Below are 13815 nucleotides of genomic sequence, written 5' to 3' on the forward strand. Positions count from 1 at the left end.
ATGCTGGCAATGGGCAGAAACATAAACTAAGACCACCCTGTGCATCAATGGGTCAGAAAACACATGAGCATTATCATCATCATCATCTAAAACAAATCAAAAGCCCCAGTGCTTCCAGGTTAAATTCAGCAGTTTTTAGAAGTCCGCAAAATTATGGTACAGTGGGACCACTAGTTTAACCTGAAGAACTACTACCATTACCATTCGACACCAACAAAATCAAATGTCATTTACTTTACATTGGTAAAGTTGGGTAGGAAAAGAAAACAAGCATAAAAAAGAATGAATTGCTGTTACTCGCTTAAGCTCAGATGCCCAAATCTAGCACCTAACTCGCCTGAATAAGAGGGATAGTTTTGCCATCCAGTACTTCTATTGGGCCTTGGGTTTTTGAATCTTCACGTAGGGGAAGAATCCCATCAGGTGGACAACTTTGGGACTCCAATTGCGTTGCTTAGCTCGGCAGTACATCAAGAATGTGTTGGCAAAATATGCGTTGAACCCCAAGAAGATGTGCCACAGAGCATGCCCTTGTGGATTGAAGTTCCAATTGTACATCTCCTTGCAGCACAGACGATCGCAAAGCCAGCAGATACTAGCAAGCAATAAGGTGATCAGATATAGCTTTGCAAGTTTCTTTGCAGATTGATCCTCTGTGTAAATGTAGTACTTGTACATCCGTGGAATGCAGATTAGGCAAAGGACCACGTAGTGCACCTTAAAACCAATTTCGAAACGAATCTTTGAATGCACAATGGCGAATGCTGCACCATAGATGAACAAGAAGGTGGGCATTGTACTCCGATAATGCCAATCTGGTGAGTAGAGGATATAGATATAGAGGAGCATTTCCCATACCATAGGTGTTTCATCGCATTGCTGCTGCCTGAAAATGAATCAAGCCATTATGATCTCATCAACTAATAATTTGATTGAAAGGGTTGAGATTATTTAGTCATAATTTATTTTAAACAAATGCTGTTAAAAAAAAAAACACATATAGATGCTTGCCATTTTGCATTCTTATAGGCACAAAAACAATGGCAATCACTTTATGTTGTAAAATCCCAAAATAAAAAGAGTTCAGGGCAAATAAATAGAATGCTGTGACTACGGACAACCAAGAGGTTCAGTAGAACTTGATAGCCAATGCATATTCAATACAGATATTTGTATAGGAAATTTTATCTGAAATCGGTACCAATACTCTTCCGAGCAAGGATAAATGCCTCATACCTACCAAATATATCTGCAACTTAATGATAGTTTTCTATATAAATGAAGAGCATCGCATGAAGCACACCTTGCACCTTTGACATGGCATTTAGAATACAGCATTAGAGTATAATTACTTTAACACAGCCTCAAATACTTTGACTATGTCATTTTGAGGATAAGCATCGTGTTCAACTTATGTAACAAAAGAGAACAGAAAAAGGACACAGCTAAAGGAAGCAATATGGTCTGAAATATAACCCTCAGATTCATTGAATTAATTTTAATTTCAAGTGTGGGAAAAATGGTCCCTCTCTTATCTTTAGTTGATTTTCCCACATGTTTCAGTTAGTGCCAAAGAGCCCTGTTGTTTTCATCTGAAAACTTCCAGTAACATGACCTCCTACACGCTAGTGTTGGGTAGTACTCCCTTAGGGCACCTTTAAGTGCATAGAGAAAAAAATTAAAATTAAAATTAGCTCCAATTCTATTTCTTAATATAATCAACTTAATAGGCAGAGCAGCTAGAGGGCCATCAGGCAAAAACAGTTGTTTCCTCTTCTTTTTGAAATGAAAAGGCCCCATTCCATAAAGTACCAGAGTTAATCTGATCAGCAAAGTAGAGGACCATCAGAAGAATATACTTACACTCTGTGCAGCGTGGCATGGAATAGCATGCTCCCAATGGCTAGAATCATATTTGAGATGTGTAGGACACTAAATCGTTTCTCAAAGCGCTGCCTCAAGGCAATTACAAGACCTATGAATGCCAAAAGGATGCCAGGGGCATTTGAGATAGTGTTGTAAAACTCTGCAATATAAGGAGAGCGAGCATAGTTCTGTTCACACCAATCAGTGGTGGATGTAACAGGGCCCCAGAAGCCTGATAACTCATCTGCCATTCTTCACTATTTATGCCTATAGAATTATACTGCTACACCAGAGGATCTTGTATCAAGATGTCAATTGATTCCAAAAACAGGAAATTTTGTACCTGTAATGGCCATCAGAGAATAAAATAGATTAGGTTAATAAAAATAAAATAAAATCCTATACACCCAAAGCTGGATGACTGGATAAGAATATACTTGTTTGTCCTTAACTAGTCTTCTCTTGGCCAAGATGTGAGTTACATGTGTTGGCCTGACACATGTTAGCGATGCCCCTGCTAATGGGGATCAGATCAAGGGGCACTAAGGCTAACGTCTACCGCTTTTAGATACAATAATATCCCATCAAAGGTTCTCCTAAAACATTTTTCCAATACAAAATCTCAGCATCTAATCCATAACAATGATAATCCAATTAATGCAAACAAAACTCATATATCATGCAACAATACCATAGCAGTTTCACATGATTAGATAATCATGACCAAATGAATAACAAAGGCTGGCTCCAATATCCTAAGTTCTAATGATTTAAGGGCATAAATAGTTTCCACTTTATGTTGAATAAGGAGTTTAAAAATAGTTTTAAAAAAATTCATACAAAGTGAAATTCCAAAATATGCAATTCTGTGGAAAAGAATAGATTCATGCAAGAGGATAGTAAAAAAAATAAAGTAATGCCATAATATAAATTGTCTACTCACGCCAAATTTGCCCAAAAATAAAGTAATGCCATAATATAAATTGTCTACTCATGCCAAATTTGCCCAATTTTTCACGCTCGCGTGAATTTGGATTATAATTTGTGAAAACTCTCTCCTCTCTCTCCCTTTCAAATCATACGATGAGAATCACCAATGATCTCTTTGCCGAAGTCCTAGAATAAACTCATGAAAAACCAACTCACAAGTAAACAACCATTCAACACCCAAATTTCTTCCATAGCCATTCTCTAACAATTTATGAAAGGACCATGCTACTTATACATCAAGGGCTACACACGCACACAAATGACTAAAATACCTCTCGCGCCTCACCGCCTTGGATGAGGGGTATTTTTGTCATTTTAACTGTATTGTGTAGCCTAAGGTATAGCCCAATGAGTACAAATAGCATTTTCCTTTATGAAATACAATGTAATTTGCTAAGCATGAAGTAAAATTAAATAATTTCGAGATTACTCCCGCAATCTCACCTGTGGGGGTGAAAAAGGTTCACAAGTGCAAACCATATCACTGCACAATATCCTATTTTATTTTTTATTAACAAAAAGTGCATATTTATGATCTCGGTTTCATGTCATCTTTTTTTTTGTTGTTGTTGTAAATTGTTACCTTTATTTTTAATTCAACAAAACATTCATAAAGACCAATTTTACAATGCATAAAATTTAGACTTACCCTGTTTTCAAAATACAGGTCACCACTTCATCAAGTTTATGTAAAATGATAGTAAATAAACAACCCTAAATCATAGTTTGTTTTCAATACAACACCTAGACTTTCACTTTCCAGTCCATAGATATGTAACTTACCTTAAATCAAGCTCTTAAAAACACTATCCTCATCCTGGGGATCAAAGAAAACCATGCTTATTCCTGAGCAAGTGTCAAAATACCCATCACTGGACAATAGTGGAGCACACTGATAAAAGAAGCTAAGACATATATATTCAATCTCACATAATAGTCAATATATTCTAAAGATGCAACCATGGCAATTATTATACTCTAGAATGTAATAATTGAAGTCCATGTAACACGATCATACTAATTTTTACAAAATGAAGCAAACAATTAAGAGAATGTAAGGTTGTTCCTTTGTTACTAGAAGCTCACTGGGTTTGAGTAGTGGAAATAGCATCTTTACAAAGCAAGGGTAAGCTTGCATAAAAAAACGACCCTCTCCTAACCCTAGTAAAGCAGGGAGCGTCATGCATTGGATGCACTCCTCTTATTGCGATAACAATCCTGTATGTTAGAATTTGTTTAGTATAGCTGTAAGTTTCTGTAAAATGGCAGATATGTTTGCAAGGAAATGTTTCACTCTTATGTTTTATGTGTTTAAAATGTAACGGAAATGCCTCTTGGGTTATTTCCGGTTAAGTCATGTATTTTCCTTATATTTACATATTAGTCCTTTTAAGTTGTAACCGCCTCTATCTTTTATAAATAGAGGCGGGTAGGTTCTGTGAGGGAGAGCAGCAAGAGAGAGAATTCATATGTTGTATTCGCACATAACAGATAGAGAATAGAGAGAGCTAGTGCTCGGTCCTTTGTTTTCTTGAGAGAGGCTATAGATTAATAGCCTAAGCGTGTGCGAGGAAGAGATCAAGGAAGAAGTGCTGTAATCTTGTTCTTTGATAGTGGATTCTGTCAGCATCATCTGGCAGTCTGGATGTAGGGCAATTTCTTGCCTGAACCAGGATAAGTCTTCTTGTTCTTCATTGTTTCTGTTTTGCATTTTAATCTGTTTTACTTTTCTTTTAGTTTCTATCTCTATCGGGTGAGCATTTGGGTGAGAGAGAGGTTTTAATTGTGTGAGGATTAGATCCAAAACTCAACACTGTAGATGCAGCACAAATGAATGCAGAAAAATAATAAACACATACACCAATAAAAACTGAATGTTAATGTGGTTCTACATAACCTGCTTTCATCAACAAGTAAAACTATATTAGTTTCACTATAATAAAGGAGATATTACAAATTTGAGACATTTGCCAACAGTATCCTATAAATTTGAGACCAAATCAAAATACCCTAAAGGGTCCATTTGGATAGAGGCCTTCAAGGTGACCATTAAGAAATTGACATTTTAAATTCCAATGCTTTGTTTGCCTATATTGTATATAAAGGTATTTTTGGATTTGGGCCCAAAAAATCAGGTATTTCAAATGACATCTAAATATGTGGTATTTTAAATGACACAAATAGGGGCATTTGCATAATTTAAAACTGAGAAAACAAGGTAAAAGTAAAATTAGTATTAAAATATTTTTAAAACATACATTATATATATATATATATATTTAGAATTGCATATGGAAAATGTATGGTCAGTATATACACACAGAAAGTTGAATAGTTATTAATATTTAAATATACAAAATCCCTTTAACTGGGTGTATATATAAAATATATATACATTAATATATATACTTTATAGTTTATACATACAATTATGATTTCAAGATCCAATATCAAATTAAAATTATATGCATATTAATTTTCAAGATCCAAATTGTATAAAATGTATATCCAATAAATAGTTATACATATATTAAAAATTGTATATATACACATTAATTTAAATATAATTATACAATATAACATAATTTTAATATTGCTAGGAATACAAAATATTAATGTAATCCAAATTTAAAAGATTTGACTTTGAAATTCCTTCATTACATTTATCCAATGTCCAAACAATTGAATTTCAAACGAAAGAATTTTATATGTGAATATTTCAAATTACAAATTTCAAATGGTGTCATTTGAAATTACCTCATCCAAACGCAACCTAAAATTATACCTATGTTCTCATGCTCTAGTGTCTACCAAAATTAATGTTTTGAAAACCTCTTTCCTTCCTCACTAGTTTTCTTTTCTCTCTGACTTTCCACACAGTCCTCAGCAATTTTCTATTTTGAAAGGAATGATCAAAACAAAGAATTTTATTTGACAAATTGACTAAATCATACACCTTCACAAAAAGGAGCTCAAACCCTCTCACTAGGATGTCCACACTTGATTACCCCAGTCCTTCTATTTGGTATACATATCTAAATCAAGATGCCAGCAACTTTTGTCTAGATACTGTCTTCATCAGTCGAGTGCTTCTAATTCTCCCGCATCTCCAAACGATATGCCTGCACTCTATTATTCAACCACCACAAAACAATTTTCATATCCAAATGAGATGCCCACACTCCATTATTTTAGTGCCTCTATCTCTCCCACACTTCCAAACCAAGATAGCTGCACTTTGTTACCAAGTCCCTAAATCTATTCTACACTGCCAAACCAAGACACCCAAGCACTACTACCTGAGTGCCTCTAGCTCATCTCTGGCCCTCTTACACCTTTGAACCAAGATGTTTGTATACTATGTACTCCCTTGCAAAGGATTTTTTGAAAAACTTAATGCATTTGCTAATTGTGTGGCCCGTCTCTTTCTCACCTACTCAAGCATAATTGAAGAGATCTCTGCAGGATTTTTCAACAATGAACCCAAGGATGCAGCAAAAAAATTAATAATAAATACATACACCACAACCTAACAATAATTAACAAGGACAAGTCAAAATTTCTTGACACGTATTTAAATTGAGTTCCACTAATATGTAAAATGAAGCATCAAAGAAAGATTTCAACTCAATTATGTATTGATCACGTATTCCTCTATAAACAGAAAACTGTCCAGGGCAATGGTGAGTAGAAATTGATAAATCGTCATTTGATTGCTAGCTATCCACCTGTATGTAGATAGATCTAACCATGTTTGGTGAGGATACAAGAAATTTTTCCATACATGGTAGAGCCAAATTTGACTAATTTATAAAATGAAATCTTGGCAAAAGATTTCAATTTGATTCTGTATTGATCTTGTATTCCTCAATATATAGAGGATTGCCTAGGCCTCAAAACTTATGTAAAGTTAAAAACAATATATCAAGTTAAAATTAACATATCAAATCTCACTAGGTGGGGTCAATAATGTGAATTTTAAGCTAGCCAATCATCTATGTCTATGGTCATATCACCTAAAAGGGTCTCATAACTTATCATACCAAAGAGTACCTCATTAAGTTTTTCTTGATCTTCCATTCCATCCACTTTCCTAATAGGATTCACTACTCTATCAATCCTCTTCTTGCATGACCAAACTACATTAATTGTGTTTCATGCATATTATCTTTAGTAAGAACCACTTTGAAATTACTACAAATAAAACAATTTTTAATTATATCCTTTCTCATATAGTTGCACATCCACCATTACATCCACTGGGCTCACACTTTGCACATTTATGCCATATAACAAACGGGTATTACAACTGTCCCATAAAATTTTTTGTTTAGCCTGAATAGAATTTCTCACACAAAATGCAATAAGTCCTTTTCCGTTTTAACCATTCTATCTTAATTCTATGGGAAACATCCTCATTAATCTCTCCATCTTTTTAGATGATTGATCCAATATATAATGAATTAATCTTTCCTTAGTGTGACTTGATTTTCAAATCTCACTATAACATCATTAACATTTGTATTTTTACTAAACTTACATTTCTAATATTCAATTTTTAATCTGCTCAATTTAACACCTCTAAATAGAGTACACCAAGATACCTGCTTAGATGTGTTTAGTGAGTTCATCCATTACTAGAATAAAGAGATGACGGTTTAATGCAGATCCTTAATGTAATAAAATTGTAATTTAAAAAGTTTCAGTATATTCTTCATATGCATCACATGCCTCTACTTCACACACGTCTCAATAGCCTATATATAAGCAATTTGGACTCTTTTCTTCTCTAAAATCCTCTATAAAACTTCTTGTTGGGGAATTTGTCAGGAGATAAACACCATATGTAAGTTCTTCTATTTATCTCTAGACTTTTCTATCAAGTATCTCAACATGTATATAGCTTTCATTTTTTACCAACTAGACATAAAACCAAATTGATTCTTAAACAGGTTGGTTTCTCATTTTAAACTTTGCTAAATCACTCTTTCCCAAAGTTTTATGGTATGGCTCATTAGCTTTATCCCTATGTAATTCACAACCTTAATATCTCCTTTATCCTTGTGAATAGACACTAGAATACTCATTTTCCATTCATCAGGCATCTTCTTTGATTTAATGATCGCATTAAATTATTTCTTTAACCACAAATACCTTCTTCTTCCATGCATTTTCATGCTTTCATCGAGATATTATCCGATTCAACTGCTTTAGCATTCTTGATATTTTTTAAAGCTTTAACTACTTTTTGGAAAAATATCTATAAAACATATAATTTGAGCCTTTTTATAATTACTAAGATGTCCCATGTCAAATTTGTTTCTCCAAATTCATTAAATAACTAAAATAAGTACCCCTTCTACCTCTCTCTAATCCCACCTTCATTTACCAGTACCTTTTGGTTTTCGTCTTTTATACGCTTTATTTTGCTCAATCTCTTGTTCTTCTTTCTTTTTCTTTAACCAATTTATAAACATCCTTTCCACATCTTGTGTCAAGTTGGTTGTACAATTTGTGGGGATTTTTAACATCAAGCAATTAATCTTGTATAACTCCATGACCTCTAGACTCAACATCATAATTTTGTGGGGATTTTTTGAGAGTCTCTAGGGCAATGATGTTTTTTTCCCAATAGGGGAATCATCTCTCACCGGGAACATAGGCAGGTTATGTTGAACAATGTAGACATTCTGTGTGCATTTTTCACATTGTTGTGGCCTTCTTCTTCAGCCGTGTGACATTATTGTCTAAAAATCCCAACAAATTTAATTGGAAAACAAACAAGTTTACACTTCTCAAACAAAGAAACCAGTAAACCAGCAAATTTGTAAAGCCAACCCCAATAAACAGCTCATGCGGAGTGATTTCCAAATTACAATATATGCGCAGCCATAAAACTACATTACACAAAATAGCCTGATTAGAGTTCAAACACATCATTAACTCTCATATTGAATCCAATACAGCGTGCCAGATAATTCCCACCGCCTCAAATTCCCATAATGCACAAAGCATAACAAAGAACTTTCCCATCAAAATCATAAAATTGAAGCGGCCCCAATATTCCAACGCAATGAAACTCGGATTACCGGCCAAACGCCTCAACCTGGCTACACGATTTTGATTTTTTTTTTTTTCTCTACGGGAACAGAACAACCCAATTCGAATGTAAGTTCAAACATGAAGAAAAGGGAAATCAAACCTTACAAATCAGATCCGCGTCGCCGAATGTAACCTCCGCCCTCCCCACTGCATCTATCTATAGCCCTGCATGTAATTTATATTCAAACTCTGTACGAGATCTGGGTCTGTTTTCTCTCTCCGCTTTCTTGCACTTTCTAGGAAGAGCAGAGCTATTCTACAGGGCCAGACGTGTTTACCGACGGGTTTACAGAAGTGATATCTCGCGAGATATTGGTTAGGTTAGAAGCGCTTGCGGGAAAATTTTTAGGTTTCTTCCTTCAGATTTTAGTTTGCAAGGGCTTTTAGTTTGTCAAAATCTTCAGATTTTAGTTTGATTTTAGTTAGAGGCTTCTGCTTAAAGAGAGATTTGTGGTTGATTTTATTTAGATCTAAAAGATCTGCTTGCTGAAAAGAGGAAAAAACTGTGGGTTTTTGAGATTGTCAACAAAGGGGAGAGAATAAAATCAGAACAAGAGTAAATCCACAGGAAAATCCCAATGTCTTCAAAATGATACGGCTTCCTGTAATTGATCTTTCATTTCAAACTAAAGCATCTGCCATTATTCATCAGAATTTCAGAAATGAGAGCTTTTTACATAAAAATTCTGTTAGTTTCCTTTGGATATTGACAGACACCTCAAAACATGCGTAAGATAAAAGAACAGGATAAATCTACAGAAACAGATTCAGTCTTAAGAAACAAAAATACGCACCCACAAATTTATCATTGTTTCAGAAACTGCTACAACAGACGGAGATGAGAGAGAGAGACGGCCGCTCCCGGTGTTCTGATGGTCTCGTCGACGGAGATGAGAGAGACGGAGTGACTCGAGAACAGTCCTTCAATTGACGAGGACGGGAATGGCCGCATGGAAAGGAAGGGGGTGCGATTGAGAGAGACGGCCGCTCCTGGTTAGGAATTGAAAGGATGAGGAGGAGGAAGACCGACCCTATTTGGTTTGCGGGAAATATTACCAACTTGTTAGGGACATTTTTGTCAAATCAAGACTTTCGGTAAAGCCGTCGGTAACGGCTTTCTGGCCCTCCAGGAAGAGGAAATCCGTCGGAAAGAGTACGATTTGGGTCTTCAGGAAGAGGAAATCAAAGAGGTGGGAACGAATTGCCGAACGAAGTTCTATGTGGCCGAATGAAATCTGGGGTCTCCCGAGAAGAGCGCGTGGGGATAGTAACCTCTCTGTGTCACGCGTGTGGGTCGGTTCGCCCGTGTGGAGATCGCGACCGTTTAATCAAGTTGATGGATGGCTGGGATTGGGTTTACGTGATGCCGGCGCGTGGAGCATCCGGATCGACCGATCCGGCAATTGGGAATCTACTTTTACAGCGCGTGGTTTACCTTAAACTTCTCTTTAGTTTTTGGGTTGCTTTTTATCTTTTAACATGATTTCATTTTTATTTTATTTTTTTATAACTTTAGATTTCGTAGACTTCGTCGATCACGAGAAACGGGTCTCACTCCAACCCACCTCCAGGTAAATTATAATATAATTTTTATATAATACCTCTAAAAAAATTTGAACGACCATGTCCACCTCTTATTTTTATCACTAGAGTTACTTAATAGGTGTAATATGATTTCATTTTTAGATTTTATACAAAATCATGATTTGTTATTTTTTGTGATAATATAAAATAGATAAATAAAACTATTCAATGCTAATGGTAGGTAGTATTTCAGTTAAATTAAAATAATCAAATATAATTAAATCAGTCAAAATTATCAATTTGGTATGATTCAAAATGTAAATCGGTTTAGTTTGGTTCTCAAGTTTAGCAATTTTGATTATTTTTATCTGATTTTGTCTTCATATTAAAAAAATTGAAATAATTGAAATTACTAAAATGTCAAAAATGACGTTATTTTTGTACTTTTATTATTCAATCTTTTGATTTTTATTTTAGTCAATTCAATTTTTTTTAATTTTATAATTTTATTTATTTAAAAATCTATTCAATCAGTTTGATTTAATTTTTAACACAATTTAATTTATTTGATTTGAGCGACTGAATGCTCACCTCTATTCAAAGTTGAGGCCAAATATTTGTGCAATTATAAAAAATTATGAGAAAAAGACAAGAATGTGTTAAAAAAATAATAATTGATAATCATTTTTCTTTTTATTAACGCACCATTACAAGTACCCCCGCTATTCTATCCCATGATATTAACAGGAAATGTAAATTAGATGACTCAGCGACCAATTCAATCTCTAGCCCTACCGTAAACGTAAGGGCGACAAGCAGTTTTCAACTTTCATAATCGCTTTAACTACTGAGGTTCCCCCAAGGCAAAGCTTCGTTGGCAAAGGAAAAATATTATGGGGTGTTGCTCTTTGAGCCCTCAAGTTCAATGTTCGAGCCATGGCTGCATAGTGAAAGTGATTGTTGATAAACTTAATATTTGATGATCTTGTTGACTAATAATGAAAGATTATTTTTTTTATTTATCGTATAGTTATATTGTAACTGTAACTAAGAAGTTTGTCTCTTTATATATCTACTTATTATGTAACTAAAATCTAATAAAACTAATTTCAAATTTGTCCTTATAATGTGTATGAAAACAATTTGGAAACAAGTATTAAAGGAAAAACTATAGACAAAAAATCACTTTCATGAAGATCAATTTTCTTACTCAAAATGTATTTTGCAATGTATGCATTATATAGGGCTAAATCTACATTTTTATTAATGTATTTTTATATTTTTTTCACGTAATTACTCAAATTTTTTATTTTAATTACATTCATATGCTCATACTTTCGAGTCAATTTAACTTATGTAGTTTAATATTTTTTCATGTAATAATATAAATTTTTAATTATTTTAAATATATCGCTAGATTTGTATTTTCGAGTTAATTTAACATCTATAATTCAAATAATGAAAAATATTGTTTGCCACACAGAAACAAAAAAAATAGAGACAAATTATATATATTAAATTAATTTGAAAATTAAGTTCAGACATATAATCGAAATAATAAAAACTTCAAGTGGTCAAAAAAAAAATTATGAAACTATGGAGGCAAAAATATGAATTTGACTATTTATTTGGGCAAGTGTAAAGGGCGCACGTGAGATCGTAATTTACTTGTATAGTAATTAAAGAGGTACTCCATGTTATACAAATGTCAAACGATAAAATGTTTATTGGGTGATATTTGATAATTACAATTTATTTTTAATTTTTTTAGTTAAAATTTAAATCAAATAAATTTTAATATAGTGGTAAAGTTATTTGAAAAATTAGTTATAGGTTAAAAGTTACGAGTTTAAATTTTGTTAATATAATTAATTTTAAATTATTGAACAAGATATATAAAGAATATTTTATAAAAAATACTTTAGTATAGTGGTAAAATTATTTTATTATTTAAAATTAAAAAAAAACTGAACAAACTAATAAAAAAATCAATAAACAGAAAAAAATAATGTCCTGACATTTAAATAAGTTTAGTTATTTTAATTTGTTTAATACAAATAAATACTAAATTAAGATAATAAAAATTGTAAATTTTTAAAATTAAACCGTTATGCCATGAAAAATTGGTACGAGACAAAATAAGGGATTTTTTAAAAAATAAAAAATGAAGGCGTGGATAGAAAATAGCCTCGAGAACCAGTCTCGCGGCAAGGTGCTAGCTGTGAGGACTGGCCTCACAGCAGCCTGTTGTGAGTTGGCCACGAGGCAGGAGCTGGCCACGAGGCCCAGCTCGTGGTAGCCTCGCGGCCACTTCTTGGCTATCCCCTATTTTTTGTTAAATTTGACTCCTTAAATAATCAATACGTGTTAGCACTAGTTATCATTGAGAATCGTGCCATGTAAATACCTAGTTACAGGACATTGAAAATGGACTTCTAATTTCGATAAAATTTAGACACTTTGACTGTATCTTCACTGTTTTCGTGAATAGTCATTGAAATTTGGGACTAACTTTGGCATCGGAAGGTCTTCCCGGACGAAATTCTCGCGAGCCTTTTGACTCATTTTCTAAGCATCAACAGGGTCAAATCCTTGCAACGAGACCTAGTGACGAGGGTAAAACCTTGTGGCAAAAAATCTTGTGTCAAAAAAACTAGCGGCAAAGTCTTGTGGCGAAAGAGCTTGACCTCGTGACAAAAGAGCTAGTGGCGAAAAATCATGCAGCGAAGACCTTGTGGCGAAAAAGCTAGTTATGAAGACCATGTAGCAAATGAACTTGTGACAAATGAGCTTGTGGCGAGTATTTTGACGGCGATCCCCCTTGAGACAATTTCTCTTATGATAACCTAATTTCACTTGACACCAACTCAAGTGTATTCCATATCATAAATTTTAATTATTATATTTTTGACAATAACATAAACTAAATTAATTTATAACTTAAATTAAATTAAATCAAATCGGAGCTAACCGACAATTTTCACCCCCCTTCATCGCCCCTGTTGTAAATTGAAACAAAATTCATTAAAAATTCACCCCTAAAATTAAGTTAAATCGGAGCTAACCGACAATTTTCACCACCCTTCATCGCCCCTGTGGTAAATTGAAACAAAATTCATTAAAAATTCACCCCTAAAATTAAATTAAATCGGAGCTAACCGACAATTTTCACCACCCTTCATCGCCCCTGTTGTAAATTGAAACAAAATTCATTAAAAATTCACCCCTATTGACCATAAGGACGAGGCTCTATTAAATGAAATCAAAGGACCATGATTGGGCCTGGCCCAAGGGTGTTGGGACCCGTGCCATGTCACAGATGGGGAATGATTT

The 13815-nt window shown here is 33.8% G+C and overlaps 1 protein-coding gene across 6 annotated transcripts; it reads right to left on the reverse strand.

The window, feature by feature from the left end:
• Window positions 1-40: 40 nt before the first annotated feature.
• On the reverse strand, window positions 41-10160 carry LOC127811553 (alkaline ceramidase-like). 6 transcript variants are annotated; one of them, XM_052351513.1, is made up of 5 exons: window positions 9753-10159; window positions 9064-9123; window positions 3640-3702; window positions 1864-2209; window positions 41-886 (listed from the first exon to the last, which is right to left on the reverse strand). In XM_052351513.1, the coding sequence occupies exons 4-5, from the start codon at window positions 2115-2117 to the stop codon at window positions 373-375; spliced, it is 768 nt and encodes a 255-aa protein (XP_052207473.1). In that variant the 5' UTR covers window positions 2118-2209; window positions 3640-3702; window positions 9064-9123; window positions 9753-10159; the 3' UTR covers window positions 41-372. The 6 variants fall into 6 exon arrangements, with proteins under 6 accessions (XP_052207473.1, XP_052207472.1, XP_052207476.1 ...); XM_052351512.1 differs by having other exon boundaries at window positions 9059-9123; XM_052351516.1 differs by lacking the exon at window positions 3640-3702 and having other exon boundaries at window positions 9753-10160.
• Between the last annotated feature and the right edge of the window lie 3655 nt (window positions 10161-13815).

The sequence above is a fragment of the Diospyros lotus genome, chromosome 10 (genome assembly GCF_014633365.1).
Source record: "Diospyros lotus cultivar Yz01 chromosome 10, ASM1463336v1, whole genome shotgun sequence".
Classification (NCBI taxonomy): Eukaryota; Viridiplantae; Streptophyta; class Magnoliopsida; order Ericales; family Ebenaceae; genus Diospyros; species Diospyros lotus.

Bases quoted from the DNA above. Each gene is read 5' to 3' on its own strand.
- LOC127811553 (XM_052351517.1), bottom strand. From the start codon at position 2,117: ATGGCAGATGAGTTATCAGGCTTCTGGGGCCCTGTTACATCCACCACT. The intron at 887-1,863 runs GTAAGTATATTC...ATTCATTTTCAG, and splicing joins CATGCCACGCTGCACAGAGT to GCAGCAGCAATGCGATGAAA.